The 14,296-nt window shown below is 34.6% G+C and overlaps 2 protein-coding genes across 4 annotated transcripts; both read right to left on the bottom strand.

The window, feature by feature from the left end:
• Positions 1 to 47: 47 nt before the first annotated feature.
• On the bottom strand, positions 48 to 8,133 carry LOC103988067 (mitogen-activated protein kinase 10). 2 transcript variants are annotated; one of them, XM_009406581.3, is made up of 10 exons: positions 7,691 to 8,133; positions 6,944 to 7,352; positions 5,692 to 5,819; positions 5,486 to 5,545; positions 4,229 to 4,378; positions 3,955 to 4,110; positions 3,585 to 3,796; positions 3,400 to 3,498; positions 817 to 977; positions 48 to 739 (listed from the first exon to the last, which is right to left on the bottom strand). In XM_009406581.3, exons 1-10 carry the CDS (start codon positions 7,712 to 7,714, stop codon positions 282 to 284), a joined length of 1,857 nt encoding a protein of 618 aa, XP_009404856.2. In that variant the 5' UTR covers positions 7,715 to 8,133; the 3' UTR covers positions 48 to 281. The 2 variants fall into 2 exon arrangements, with proteins under 2 accessions (XP_009404856.2, XP_064993640.1); XM_065137568.1 differs by having other exon boundaries at positions 4,229 to 4,297.
• A 1,535-nt stretch (positions 8,134 to 9,668) lies between these two features.
• LOC103988078 (GDSL esterase/lipase At4g10955) lies at positions 9,669 to 12,940 on the bottom strand. 2 transcript variants are annotated; one of them, XM_009406601.3, is made up of 2 exons: positions 12,655 to 12,940; positions 9,669 to 10,890 (listed from the first exon to the last, which is right to left on the bottom strand). In XM_009406601.3, the coding sequence occupies exons 1-2, from the start codon at positions 12,764 to 12,766 to the stop codon at positions 9,914 to 9,916; spliced, it is 1,089 nt and encodes a 362-aa protein (XP_009404876.2). In that variant the 5' UTR covers positions 12,767 to 12,940; the 3' UTR covers positions 9,669 to 9,913. The 2 variants fall into 2 exon arrangements, with proteins under 2 accessions (XP_009404876.2, XP_009404867.2); XM_009406592.3 differs by having other exon boundaries at positions 9,669 to 10,895; positions 12,655 to 12,932.
• Positions 12,941 to 14,296: the final 1,356 nt, after the last annotated feature.

Below are 14,296 nucleotides of genomic sequence, written 5' to 3'. Positions count from 1 at the left end.
CAAAACTTAGTTTTTTCAGCATCATAAGTCTCAACATGCATGGTCAATAATAGAAAAGGTTATTTAGTTAAAGAAGCAACCAAGCTATAGTGATGGTCTCACTAATTACCTTAATGCAAACAAGAGCAAGGGTATCGATTTGCCTTCGAATTAGTTCCCTTATTTGCACAAATTTGGCAGGATAAGAATAATACTCACACAGATGATATGCTGATCAACCGAAATTAAATGCACTTCAACAATGAACAGCTCATGAAGATGATACAATGATCAGCACAAACTTAAGACATCCTTGACACGCTACGCTGAACCATACAAACATTTCTGTGAGCTCCGGTAGCAGCTGCTGCAGTCGCGGCAGCAATCCCATTAAAGGGTAATTTTGGTTCCAGCAGACTTGTTTCCATCATGGTTAATTTGGATGGATCAGCCTTGGCTCCTCTGGGAAGATAGGAAGGGGTAGATCTCAAATCAAGAGCATTGTCTGGAAAGATCTTGCTGGACATGGATTGTTGCAGTGGATTATGTTGAGTATATCCCTGCTTGGTCTCTGCTGGGTCTTTGTTGGAGATCTCTGACTTGCCCAATGTTCCGCAGAAACAGCATGCCATGGGAATCATGGGAATAGCAGGTTGTGGTGGATGAATAGACTTTGGAATCAACTGCCTTGAGTCATAGGCCACTTTAACACTTTGCTTGTCATACAGCATTACTGAACCAACAACTTTACCTAACCTATCTGAAAAAATAAACTGAAAAATAATTAGTGCAACCATAAACTACTAGCTATGGTGCATGTGTATCATCAGCTCTTACCGGTTGGAATTCTTTGACATGCCTGTGAATTCCTTTCCATATATCCAGTCAACCTTTCAGGGACATGAGCATGCTTATTTGACAGATCTGAGGCTTTCCTTAATGAACCCCTATTAGATTCTTCCTTTGGAGGGATAGTATTACAGTGGACCACTGTAGACCTATCAGAAGACCCCTTTTTTTTGTTAAACCAACAAACTCAAGTACAGGTAAATTAAAAATAATACAACGCATAGATTTAAGTTGACAGCAGAAATGGAAAACATAGAAAAATGAAAAGGTGGCCCAACAAGCAGTAGACTAGTTCCACATGAAAGAAAGTGTCTGTAACACACCGTAGCAACATCCAGCATCCATACAGATCATTTTTAATTTTCGTACACAACAACATAGAACAAATATATTATTATTATCACAAACAAATCATTTTTAATTTTTGTAAACATCCACATAGAACAAATAATAACATATGTGATACTAGAATAAATTGCTTTTGATGATGAGCTTTGACCTCAAAATAAGATTACTCCTTTGTAAACGACCTTGTTACTTGCAAGAGATATAAACAGGTTTTTAAAGCATAACCATGAAAAAATCTACTTCAAACTATATGTTCTATATTTCTTCCGAGCACTCTCTGAACTATACTCTGAACTATACTCCAATAACAAGGTACTAAGCCAGATAACAGAATAATTGCTTGTGTACATAAAAATAGAGAGATACATTATTATATGCCATAGAAGCATGCTTAGGGTGCACATGTTGTCCAAATCCAACTTAGGTCACTAAAAATGCCTTTGGCATGATGTATATTATTGAATATTTTCTAAGTTAATATCCATGCTCAAAATTGTAGTGATGGAGTGATCGCTGACAATGTCAAGCAGCACCAACAAGCTCAATAGAAGCCAAAAAATATACCTTCCAAAGGCAATAAGAGGATAATAACTGACCATTGTGGTAATCAAGGATAATAACTTTATCTACTACTTGTCTTCTGAACCTTTAGTAACTCTAAACTTCTTCTTGATTATCTATTCATGCATTATAACACAATTTCCAAGGGTTGCTCTATAGTCCCAAAATTACCTAACACTTGAACAAAGATTTAATAATGTGAGAAAGCCAAATAGCAACAGCAAGCTTAAGATGAAGTTTTAAGCATTCAATCTAAATTCCAACAAATAAGCATTTAGGGAACAGACTGATTCTTTCGTCTTATCTGTGACATACAATCATGATTTTAATTCTCTATAGATCATATCAAACTTATGATCAAAATACTTAATTCGTGGCACTAGATGTAGCTGAATTGTATGAAAGGCCCATGTAGCAGGCTCCAAATAATTAAAATTTATGGCTCTATTGATGGCTACATTGATGGAGAGAATGATCCAAGATCCTCTCTATATAACACTGCTTTCCCAAAGCAAAAGCTAAGAAAATTGGACTTCTGAAGAAAAGAAGTATAGGTAGAATTAAGTCATTGGAAAAGATTTATGATCTTTTTGAATTATTGAACATTGGTGAGGTTTGGGGGATGTGATTTGAAGTCCTGAAAACGGCATTTTATTATGTGGCATGCATCTAATTCAAACAACAAGTGTGTTTTTTCTGGTAGTCATATGCATGGTTTGCAGTACCGGTCCGTACCGCCCGGGTGTACCGAGCGGTATACCGTACCGTACCGGTACCGAGCCCAAGTCAAAACTCCGGTACGGTACGGTATTACGAACCTTGGTCATATGCCTAAATCTTCCATTTCAATAAATGTATTTAGTTTACTATCATTCCTTTAGTGACCATCTATGTAGATGAAGACTAAGTTAAGAAAATTCAGAAACTAACTTTGGCGGATGGCATTAAGCAAAAACTGACTGTATGCTCTACAATATTCTGATTACTGTTATCAAAAGGAATGTTTTATCGTCATATTGTGATCTGATGCATCCAATTCAAATCAGGATCAAACAGGACTGACCAAAATCCCAAATTCTCCAAACGAGTGATCTATTCGGCTGGATCAGCCAAAATCTAGTTCATCTTAAACAATTGTAGCTAATTTTTTTCTGTTTTGATTGATTTCACATTAATCACTCTGGCGGATTCTAATTGAGTATGGCCATATCCACTAGGTCTCCATGGGTTTCAGGCAGATTCCTTTCAGTTCCTGACCCTGTCAGAATAATCCTGCCCAATTTCAGGATTTTCCAACAATGGATAGTCATTTCAAATGGAGAGATCTTGATCATGCATATCTTTGAAGAAAGTTTAAATCTTTGCCTTAAGAAATTGATCTTATTTTAAACGCTATTCTAGGCCCACTTAATGTGGACAATTCCTAGCATCAATCAAATAGCTAAGTATGAAAACTTGAACATGTATGATCCATATCAGAAGATATTCTTTACAGAAATAGAGCCTGAAAGTTAGATAAGTGAACCACAAGAGCAAGTTAACATCTATGCCTGAACAGATCCATGGAGCTGATGCACCAATAGGCTACTCAAGGCATGCATATAAAAAATTAGAGCTGTTATTAAAAGATTAGATAGTTAAAGTTAAACTAATAAAGATTACCTAGGTAAAGAAACATGCTTTCTATCCAACATATGTAGATCCGTTCTATTACCATTCTCCTCGAGATGAGCAAATTGTTTTGTGAACTTATCAATAGCACTGCACAAGTAAAGCATGATAAGAATGTGAAAAGATGAATATCTTAGAATTAGATTCTTGAGGAGAAGGTATTATGAAGGTTAAACCTAGGATAAAGAAACTTTGCTCTCTCCATTCCGTTAAGGTGGTCACTCAGCAATTTAGGATGATATTCCAATATTTCACGAAAGATAAGTTCCTGAATCTCCTCTTTTGTAAGTCTTAGCTGCTCAAACTCAAACTCCATTTTTCTGATTGGCTTGCGAGATGGCTCTCTCTCCACTTTGGCAAGACCTTTAAAATATGGATCTGTCAGTGCCTAGAAACAAAAACAAGCAGTTTATTAGATATCTGCAGCAAGATTACCACATTAGAAATGACAGATATTAAGATATAATATTTTGCAAACCTATAAATGAATGCAGAAGCTAGGGGAAAAAATAAATAGAAAAGGCATAATTCTTATTGAACATGAACCTCTTCAGCAGATGGCCGGTCCTTAGGATCAAAAGCTAAAAGCTTTTTCAAGAGTCCTAAAGCTAATGGATCTGCATTTGGAAACTTCTGTGCAAATGATAAAGGTTGCTTTTTGCTCATGCTGCTCAAATACCTTTTTGCCTTCTCATTGCAGATCTGCATAACACAAACAAGCATAAATCCATTAAAAGGATCTATTGAGCTTTCTTGAACTTTTTAGTATAATTAAGCACGTAGCCTTTTCACATAAAGTTCGAGTCAGTTGGTGGCATACCTTAGAAATTGTATCTATGGAAGGGGCTCCTAGAAGATCAGTCATCAATTCCAACTGATGAACCACATTCTTACCAGGGAACAGAGGTTTCCCAGTTAAAATCTCAGCAAAAATGCAACCAATGCTCCAAATATCAACAGCAGGAGTATACTACAATATAATAAACTATTTTAAAACTCACATAAACAACTCCACAGTCCAAAAGAGAAGCTAAAAAAATAAGGAAAATCTGAACATGAGTACCAGCAAAATATTGATATTTTGACCCCTTAAGTAAAAGAATCCTCCCTGGACATGCTTATCTTTCTAATTTCATAAGTATACTGTCCTTAAGTTTAAAAAAAACCCACTAATAATAACAAAAACAAAGTAGCTACTCTAAGCCAATTCCAGGGTTCAGTTGGGATTAAGTATAACAAAGAGACATATGTTTCCCCTCAAACCAGAATGATGAAATATCCCTAGAGAACAAAACTCAACACCTATTCTCTCTATCTCCAAGCAAACAGAAAAAAGAATGCAAGTATATCAAATTAAATGTTCAATTTCAAAGCTGTTAGTATTACAAAATTACAACTGCCCAACATTGATGAATTAATCAATAGCATTCTCGTTTCACACCTTCAGAAAAGAAGTTACAAAATCATCATATTAAGTATGAAAGTGATCATTTCTAAAATGAGACAGCTGAAGAGGACTAGTGTTACATTGGCATAAAAATTGGCAAAAGCAACTGGATCATGTCTTCTATACACAGACAGTAAAGTGCACAGTGTTTATTCATGTAGGAAGCAATGTGATCTAGCCAACAATTCATAGAATATATATCAATAATTATGTTGAAAAAGATCCATTTCCTAACTCAAATTACTATAGACGATGGAGGAATACAAGGCAAGAAGCATCTAGATGTCAAGATGGTAATTCATTTTCACTTCAGAATCAATATCTCAGATAGAAACAAAAACAAGTACAAGGAAGTTGACAAAAAAAAAAAGATGACATACCCATGCCAAGGCACAGAACAAATTATATAGAACAATAGGAGCCTTCTGTACATGTAATGTGTATCAAATAGGTGGAACTAAACATGTCTCAAAGTCAAAGTATATGCACAAAATGAAGCTATAGAACAAATGCAATCAAAGTGTTCACAGTTAGACAAAAGACTAATAACATGTTTAAACTTTAAAGCACCAAAAGTAATAACTTTTGAACATAAAAAAAATTAAGAAAGATAAGGAGCAAATATTGTACCTTACCAAAGAATGATCCACATAACTCAGGAGCTCTGTACCACCTTGTTGCAACATAATCCTACAATATATAAGAGTTCCAGAAGGACAAACAACTAAATAATCTCAGCTTAGAAGAAACAGCAACAAAGAATTTGATAAGCTAATAGATATGAATCATAAATTATGAAATCAAGGGTAATTGCAACCTGCAACTTCATAACGTACCGTCCAATATATTGTTGTTGGTGCATCATTGAATGCAACTCTTGCTAATCCAAAATCACATATTTTGAGCTTGCAGTTTGCATTTGCTAATATATTTTTTGGCTTTAAATCACGATGATAGACATTTGCTGCAGTAAGATTTATCATACATAAAAAAAACTAGAGTTGATTGTTGCTACAAGGTACAGGCAAAAAGATAGTAGAAAGTGGTCACAAATGTATACATAATGGCCTATATGTCAATAAGAATGATAATACAATAACAATCATTAAATACGATTCTAGAAAAATAGACTATATTATATTTAAAATGATGGATTAATCGAATGCAGAAAAAGAAAATAAACTATACACAGGCTGGTTTAACAACATCAAGACTTCAAATTATTTTCAAGGTTATTGCATTTATGTGCATGTGAAATTCCTGTTCATAAGAGAAAAATATGTTCAAATAGTATTTACAATCTTTAGGATGATGGTTACTAATTCTACTAAGGCAAAACAGAATGGTTTAACCAAAAGCATAATAAACCAGGACAAGGTCTTCGATGGTTCTGTAGTTTTCTAAAAGAAAAGATATTAAACAACAAAAAGTGGATCAATCAACTTGACGTCAAAGTTATTAAAAAAATAAAATGGCAAAAACAAATCAGAAACAGAGAAGACCAGGCTAATAGAACATAAAATTGAGTTGAATGGCATGATCGCAGTCCACTGTGACCTTTTAGAAGTAAATGACATTGATTTTCCATGATCCTTTTCATAATCCTAAGAGGTAAGACAGGGCAAAGAGCAAAGTTCAGGACATCACTTAATTTTCCTGATGAAAATGTGAAAGGAAGAAAAACAGGTAGACTCAGGTATCACTTAAGGAAACCAAATGAACATGACATATGACAAAGGATCTATGCAGAATATCATGTTCTTAAGAAAACGAGGAAATGTGCTAAAATAACAATCATCTAACCATTTTATGGTTTATTGGTTGAGAAAAACTCAGCAAAGAAAAGGTTATCAGATAATGGCATGTGCTAAAGGAATACAAGTTTGAGATGTGTGTGTTTATACCATCAAAAGAAAACTGACTAGTGACACGAGGGATCTCTCTGTAAGTAGTAAACAATTAATAATTTCATACAATATTAGCATACTTTGTACTTAAAAAGCAACAATAGAAGAGGTAAGGGACAATTAAGAACTGCATTATACAACAACAGCAAGTGCACATAGTAGCTGATAATTGGATCCATACCTGCATGGATATATTTTAGTGCTCGTAGTAGCTGATAGAGAAAAAACCGATAGTGTTCGCTTGTTAAGTCATCATTAACTTTGATGACTTCATGGAGATCCGATTCCATGAGCTCAAAAACAACATAAATATCTTTGAAATTCCTAGTCGATGGAGGCAACAAAATGTGCTTGATCTCTACAATATCAGGATGCCTAAGAAGCCGTAGAAGCTTGATTTCACGGAGAATCCGAGCAGCATCAGACTTATGTTCAAAAATATTGTTTATCTTCTTGATCGCAACTTTCTCTCCAGTTTGTGTATCAACTGCAGAACAAACTACTCCATAGCTTCCTTTTCCAATAACCTCCTGAATTTTGTATCTATTTACATTCCCATACTCACTGAAAAAGTCCAGTTTAGGTGAATTCTGCCACAAGATGATCAGTGGCAATAATACATCAGACTAGAAGGATTGGTGTGCAACAACAAGTCCCATAGTTACATGTCACTAAAAATTCCAGATTAAATCAGCATAAAATAAATAAAACAATCTAAGAGTTACAAAACAGAAAACACCCGGATAACAAATAATTAATTAATTCCAGAAACTACAAAGAATCATGCACGAGAAGATCTATCCAAAACGGGGCATCAAAAAAGATCTTTTTTTCCCAAAAAAAATATGTTCTAGGTTAAAAGAAAGTAACCTAAGAAGAAGCTTAGAAAGAAACCAATCAGGGAAAACACACATCACGCAAGCCTAACCTTCTTTCGCTGGTCTTGCGGCATTTGATTATAAATCTCCAAGCCGTTCGATCAAGATCCCTTCTTTTGCCTTTAATCTTTCCTCCCGCTACTCAATAGACGCCTTAATCCAATCTTTCTCGGAAAACTAACGATGAGAAACCGATATCCCACTCAATCGTCTTCCTATCCAACATCACCAAGCCACAAACCACGATCACGGATTGCAGAAGCCCCACATCCTGTTATCCTCCTGCTCTGCGGCTTCTGCAAAGATCCGTTTCCCTGACCACCACCAACTCAAATCACTCCGCGCTTAAATCACCACCACGGAGATTTGCTACGAAAAATACGGAGAAGAAATAAAAAACGATGCGATGTGACACCTAAACCTACCTCCAGCTCAGGTTTTCGCATATAGGAGGAGGAAGAGAAGAGGGCGGAGAGAGCGGAGGTGAGGAGTTCGTTCTGTTGGCGTAAAACATGAAATAGAGCGTTTCATATTCTTCTTATGGTCGATTCTACCCCTCCCCTTGCACGCTACGGTAGTGGCATTCTCCCGTAATTAAGAGGCCCTTATAGGGCTTTTTTAAAAAAATCAAAATTGTATATAAACCGCAATTTATATATATATATTAAAATTAAGATTAATTTAGACAATTAGATTGTATCAAAAAATGTTAATTTGTTAGGAGTATTTATCTAAGATCCTCTCTAAATCATAAAAATTTATTTCTATAATTGTATATTAAAACTTGTTTTGGTTTTAATCCAACAAATACTATCAAAAGTGTATTTTAAAACATATCACGAATTCACCTTCGTCACTTATCCTATGTGAAAAAAAATTAAATTAAATTAAATTATTTCTGTGGAATAGTTCTTTTCTCTTATTTTCTTACATTATTTGAAAATAAAAAATATATATGATAGCAATCATGGAAATCATGAACTACAAACCAGAGTAGCAACCATGTTAGATTTTGAATTCAATAAGCCTAAAATAAATTGATCAGTTTAATATATGTGTAGGATTGGGTATTCATTCAATTCAAGATTCTTAAGCTGTTAAAATTATAAATCAAATCCTGTATATGTTATCCGACTTTTAATCAATAATAATTAGAATTATCCATTGATTCTCTTTCATTTTCATCTCAAACAGTGCATGGAAAAAGATTTGATGGTGATAGAAAGCATGGATGGTGGTAGTTCCTACAAGATAAGATCGAGTAAGTTTCCGAGTATTAGATGCTGAGGAACCTACTTTCCACCTATGAAAACAAGAACATGGAGGGGGACAAACCACTTGGTGGCAGGAAGCTTGTAGAGATGCACTATAGAGAATGCACTTTTGGTAGAGCATGTGTTTTGGATTGACATGTAAAGGTCATTTTAGAAGATTGTCTTTGTACATATCCATCAAAAAAAGCTAAGAAAGTGGCTAAGAAAGTGCTATTCCAGATAACATTCTGCAGTGTCTTTATCAAGTTTGTGTTCTTTGTCTCCTTGGCTTGGTTGAAGGATAAGAGAGATATGCCCATCTATTAGTCTCCTACATCTCTTTAGCTTTAGCTTCCTTATCTGCTGTAGTTTTCATGGTGGAAAGAGAAGTTTCAATTAATTGTTTTCTTATCTGCAGGTTTGCTATTTTGTTAGACAACTCCACAACTCCAAAACTTCCAAGTTTTTGCAGGCTCAAAATATGTGACCTGAGTTTGCTGATTTAACTACTGTCCAAATCCTCCATCTAATTTCCCATAAATAGCATGTCCTTTTATGCTTTCTCAAGTGTTTTATTTTGTTAGAAGCTTAATTCATATTTCATATAGGTTCTTTGGCTATTTAACTTACATTTTGATCACTGTTCAATAAAAACAGAAAACTTCACTCACAATATACCACTGAGTATATCAAATTGACCAAGAAACAAGGTTCTGGTCACTAAGCAGAAAGAGAGAGAAAACTCTCATACAGAATGAGTGGAAACAGTTGCATATATCATGAACAACTTTCAATTTATGCAGAAATAGTAAGAAGAAAAAGAAAGCATCCAACAGGCTCACAATCAAGTGAAACAGTAAACTGAAGAATGAGATACCCCTATAGGAGCTTGTGACTTTCAATTCTCATTCAGAATCATACTAGATATCATGAAACTAGGTATCATGAACACCTTTCGACTTTGCAGAAAAGGGTTAAGAGAAAAAAAATGATATCATCATACTCTGAAAAGAGCATGTATCAAGATTTTCCATGAGCTGCTATGTATAGAGACCTCAGCTGCCTGTTTATGAGCTTACTTTGGTGGAGAGCCTGTTGGAGTTCAATGTCATCAGACCACCATTGCTCCAATCCATGGGCTTCAAGGAACTTCCGCGGCCCCTTAGTCATGACAAAAAGCTTTGCCACTGCCTCTCCTGAACTGTTGTTAATTATCTTGGCCTTGTCTGAGCTAACATCAGTAGCAACAGCAGTGCCAGCAGCATCAATGTAATAACAACAAATATAGTCACTGTTATTCACATACAAATGAGGCATCCATTTCTTTATCTCATTACTGAACATCTCTCCATTTGCAGAAGCTTTCTCCTTCTTATCAATTGAAACTTCACCTTTTGAAGGCAATATGTCCTTAATTTTCTTCCAGAGAAAGGCCGCCTTCTCACCAGCACTTCTGAGACTCATCGTCAATGACACAGATGGTGGATTAAACACATGGCACTCCACAAAAACACCTTGTTTGGCCAATGCTTTGCCTACTTGCAGAGCAAATCCAGCTCCCAAGGAATGCCCAGCAATACACACATTGCTGCTGCCAAATCTGTCAACCATCAGCTTAAGTGCTTCTAGAGCTCCATGAAACCTGACCGAACCTTTTAAGCTTTCCCAAGCCAGGAAACGCAGATCATCCTCTAAATCTCTCATAATGGTTGGATTCTTCAGTAATGTCCCCCTGAGTGCTAGGACAGCCCTAGGTGCACCAGCTGGTTTCATCAATATCAGTTCAGACAAAGCAGCAGATCGATCCCACTCTAGAACTGCACCATATATGGAACCATCTCTATCATCCACCAGTGTCTGTGTTCGCTTATATTTAAAGGGTTTCCACCATTTTGGAGCGAGACCATTCATTTCAGTTTTTTTATCTTGTCTATCTAGTTCCAGCAAGTAGACCGCCTGAATGAAACATGCTATTACCATCCTTTTGTAGTTTGGATCTTTCCTGAAGCAAAATTAAGAGTGATTAGCATAATGCATCAGAATTTTAAAATATGGTTTGAAAGGATGTATACCTAGAAAAGTTCCAGAGACAATAAAAAAATCAGTGTTTCAGAAAAGAAAAAAAAAAGGTAGAACAAGAGTGGTGGTCACTGTCACAAACAAGACCATGAATATAATGATTATTCAGAGCTCTCCTCTTGATGGACAACTTAGGTTTTGCTGTACACACAGTGATGCTCAGAATAATCAAGGGTGAAGTAGTCCATTGAGCATTTTGCTGACCAAAAGTATCTTAGGTTTGCTTTTTCAGTTAAAACATGAAATAAACAAGTATGCAATCAGCCAGTAATTACCTTCATGCTATTTCATGGTTTTATCTGATAAGTTGTTTGAAACTTATATATAAATTCTTTGTGCAAGAATATGCAGATTATGAAATAAATTTCAATACTAGAATGGACTGTTAATACCTCTATTCTTCCTTACGGTTAATTTCCAAGGCTAGGGAAGTTCAGACATGGCATGAAACTAGTCTTAATATATCTTTTAGTTGAGAAGCATATTAGTGATTGATTATATTGGTTGATGTGAGATGTCTTACAGTGTTTAGGCTAGACAACTACTTTAGATCAATTGATGGAAAATATTGCTTCACTCTCATTCTTCTTTGGGCTTTTGGCCATCCAATGGTAATGCCACCACATTTTCAGGTTTATTGCCTGTAAATGGAGTGAGATTGAAGGAAATAAATAAGATTATAAGACTAAATGCTCATGTAGGAAATTGATTGCTTCAGGTGTTGGTATAGGAGCATTCAAGATGTGGGAAACAGAAAACAGCATACCTTAAATAAGTAGAGAATTTATTGGTCTTTCTATGACAAGCAAAAGTATGGTTTAATCTTTACACTAGCAAGTAAAAAGAATTATTTAAAACTATGTTGAAAACTATTCTAATGGATTTCATATAAAATTTAGCTCATCAAAGCATCATATCATGGTTTTAACTTTTATGAGACTAATTAGACCCATCTGCAGAATCATCCTTCTACAATATGGATACTTTAACCCATCTCATGCTTGCAGATTTATTAAGCAGAGGTAAAAATAATATCATGATTTCTATTACTTGATGAAGATGAACATCTAACCACACAAGGGATATAAATCGATATGGAGTTCTAGCTTTACCTAAAAAGTTCTTTTCCTTCGACAAGCTCAAGTTCACTTAAACAATGGAGATTAGGTAGATCTCTGGCATCATCTATATCCTTTATAAGTCCATCAACTATTTCCCATCAAACTAAGCTAGTACAATCTATGATTGTTTCTTGTTTAATTAGGAGAAACCCAAAACCCACGTAGAAAAGAAAACCAACAGGGTGCTCATCTGGACCTCAAACTCCCAATTATACCCACAATTAAAAGATACCGTACCAAGACAAAACAGAAAACTGTAGGACACTCACTCTCTTTTCGATTGAAGATACTTTGCATCCCAATTTGATGATCCCCAGAAAGAAAAACTAAAGAAACACTAAAATGAAAGAAATTGGAGGGTAAAAAACTCAACTTTCTACAAGGTGGCCTACTCCACAAGAACTTTCAGGCAAGAAACCCTAGAAACCCACCCCAGGAACAACTCTAAACCCTCGAATACATTTCAAGAACCAAACTTGGTTAAGGCAATAGATTTTTTTATATATATAAGTCGATAGAGAGAACCAGGTTCTCCAATCAGGAGAGAGAGAGAGAGAGAACCAGGTGGAGCGGATGAGATCTCTCCAGTTAGGGGAGGAGAAGTTGCGTGGACCAGACACATGGAAGTCGAACGGGTGGGCAGCGACCGTGGCCGACTCGCTTGTCCCCTCATGTTGTCCTCCTCCTTCTCCTCCCTTAGCCGCCTGCGGTGAGCTCTTCGACATTTCACTTGACTCTCTCCTCGTCCTCCGACGGGCTCTCGAATGCAACTGCCCGATCGAGAAGACTAGAAAGAGAAGAGCAGACGCGGAGAATAAAGCGAAAGGAGACGGAAGCTGGCGAGAAGAAAAGATAAATATTATGGAAAGGGAATTTTGGGAAGAATATGAGGTTTTTTTTTTCTTTTTTTTTGCATTAATTCCTCGAAAAAGGCTTAATTTGGATGATTTTTCGAATAAAAATATCATATTTTGGATTTTTTTTTTCTCTATGCATCTATTTTCATATTGATGCACTCTACTTTCATGTATCCCATAGAAAGTTTCTATTACTTTCTAATACTCATATTTTCATAGATTTAGGGTTAAATGAAAAAAAAATAAAGGTTTATTATCTTTTATTAGGGAATATATTAAAATAATTATGGTTTTCTTTCAAAATCATTCAAGAATTATACTATAAATTATCATTAAAAAAAACCTCAAGATATATGATAAAACTAATAACTAAGATTGATGAAGATATAAAATAATTAAACTATAGCATTTTAGATGGAGTTAAAATGTTGTTGGCTACTGAACTAAGTGCAACTTAAAAAATATATCTAATTATTTATTATTATTATTTTTATAATAAATTAATATAAATATTATAAGATTTTCTAAAGTATATGGAGATAGATTTAAGGTTAAGTGGAAAAAAAAAGGGTTTAAGTCTTTTATTATGAAATATGTTTGGATTAGTAGTGACTTGTGGATTGAAAACTCTTTCACAATTAATTAATTAAAGATACAAAAATAATAGGAAAGGTCTAAATAAATAGGAGAATAAGAGATGAGTGAGACAGTCTTTATAGTAGTTTAATTATTTTATATATGCTTATTCATTTTTTTAGAATTCTTTCTAGTGATCTTAAAAGAATTCTCTTAGCCAAATAAAAAATGAGATAAAGATATAATCATAAAGATGTAATTGATGGAATTACAAGTGTGGTTAACATTGTAAGTTTCTTTATAGGGAAGGAATCAAATCTATAGGGGGCACCACATAATTATCTCATAAATTAAACCCCCACTTTTTTTCTAGTCATTACTAGAAACCATTATAAAAAGATTAAAGGCACCACTTTGGATCAAAATAATGTTTTCAAACTTTTGAACAATCTAAATATTTTACCAATTTAAACATTAAATACTTTTTATCGAACATACCTAATATAATTTTATAAGAAATTTGACCCGACTCGATCAACTTACGATAAGTTCATTCATTAGATACAGATCGACTCCGAATGATCTTAATTTATTGCAGCCAAAATTTTACTCTACTAAATAAATAAGAATTTTAAATTATTTTTAAGCAAATCATTCAAAAATATTTTAATAAATTATTTTGTAAAACTTTAAGATGTATGATAAAAATTAATAAGTAAGATTCATGATGATTTAAAATATTTAAACTTCAATTATAATATTCTTGAATG

This window comes from Musa acuminata, chromosome BXJ3-1 (genome assembly GCF_036884655.1).
Source record: "Musa acuminata AAA Group cultivar baxijiao chromosome BXJ3-1, Cavendish_Baxijiao_AAA, whole genome shotgun sequence".
Classification (NCBI taxonomy): Eukaryota; Viridiplantae; Streptophyta; class Magnoliopsida; order Zingiberales; family Musaceae; genus Musa; species Musa acuminata.
Note: the sequence above shows the minus strand (reverse complement) of the source record. Positions and strands in the feature narration are given on the sequence as shown.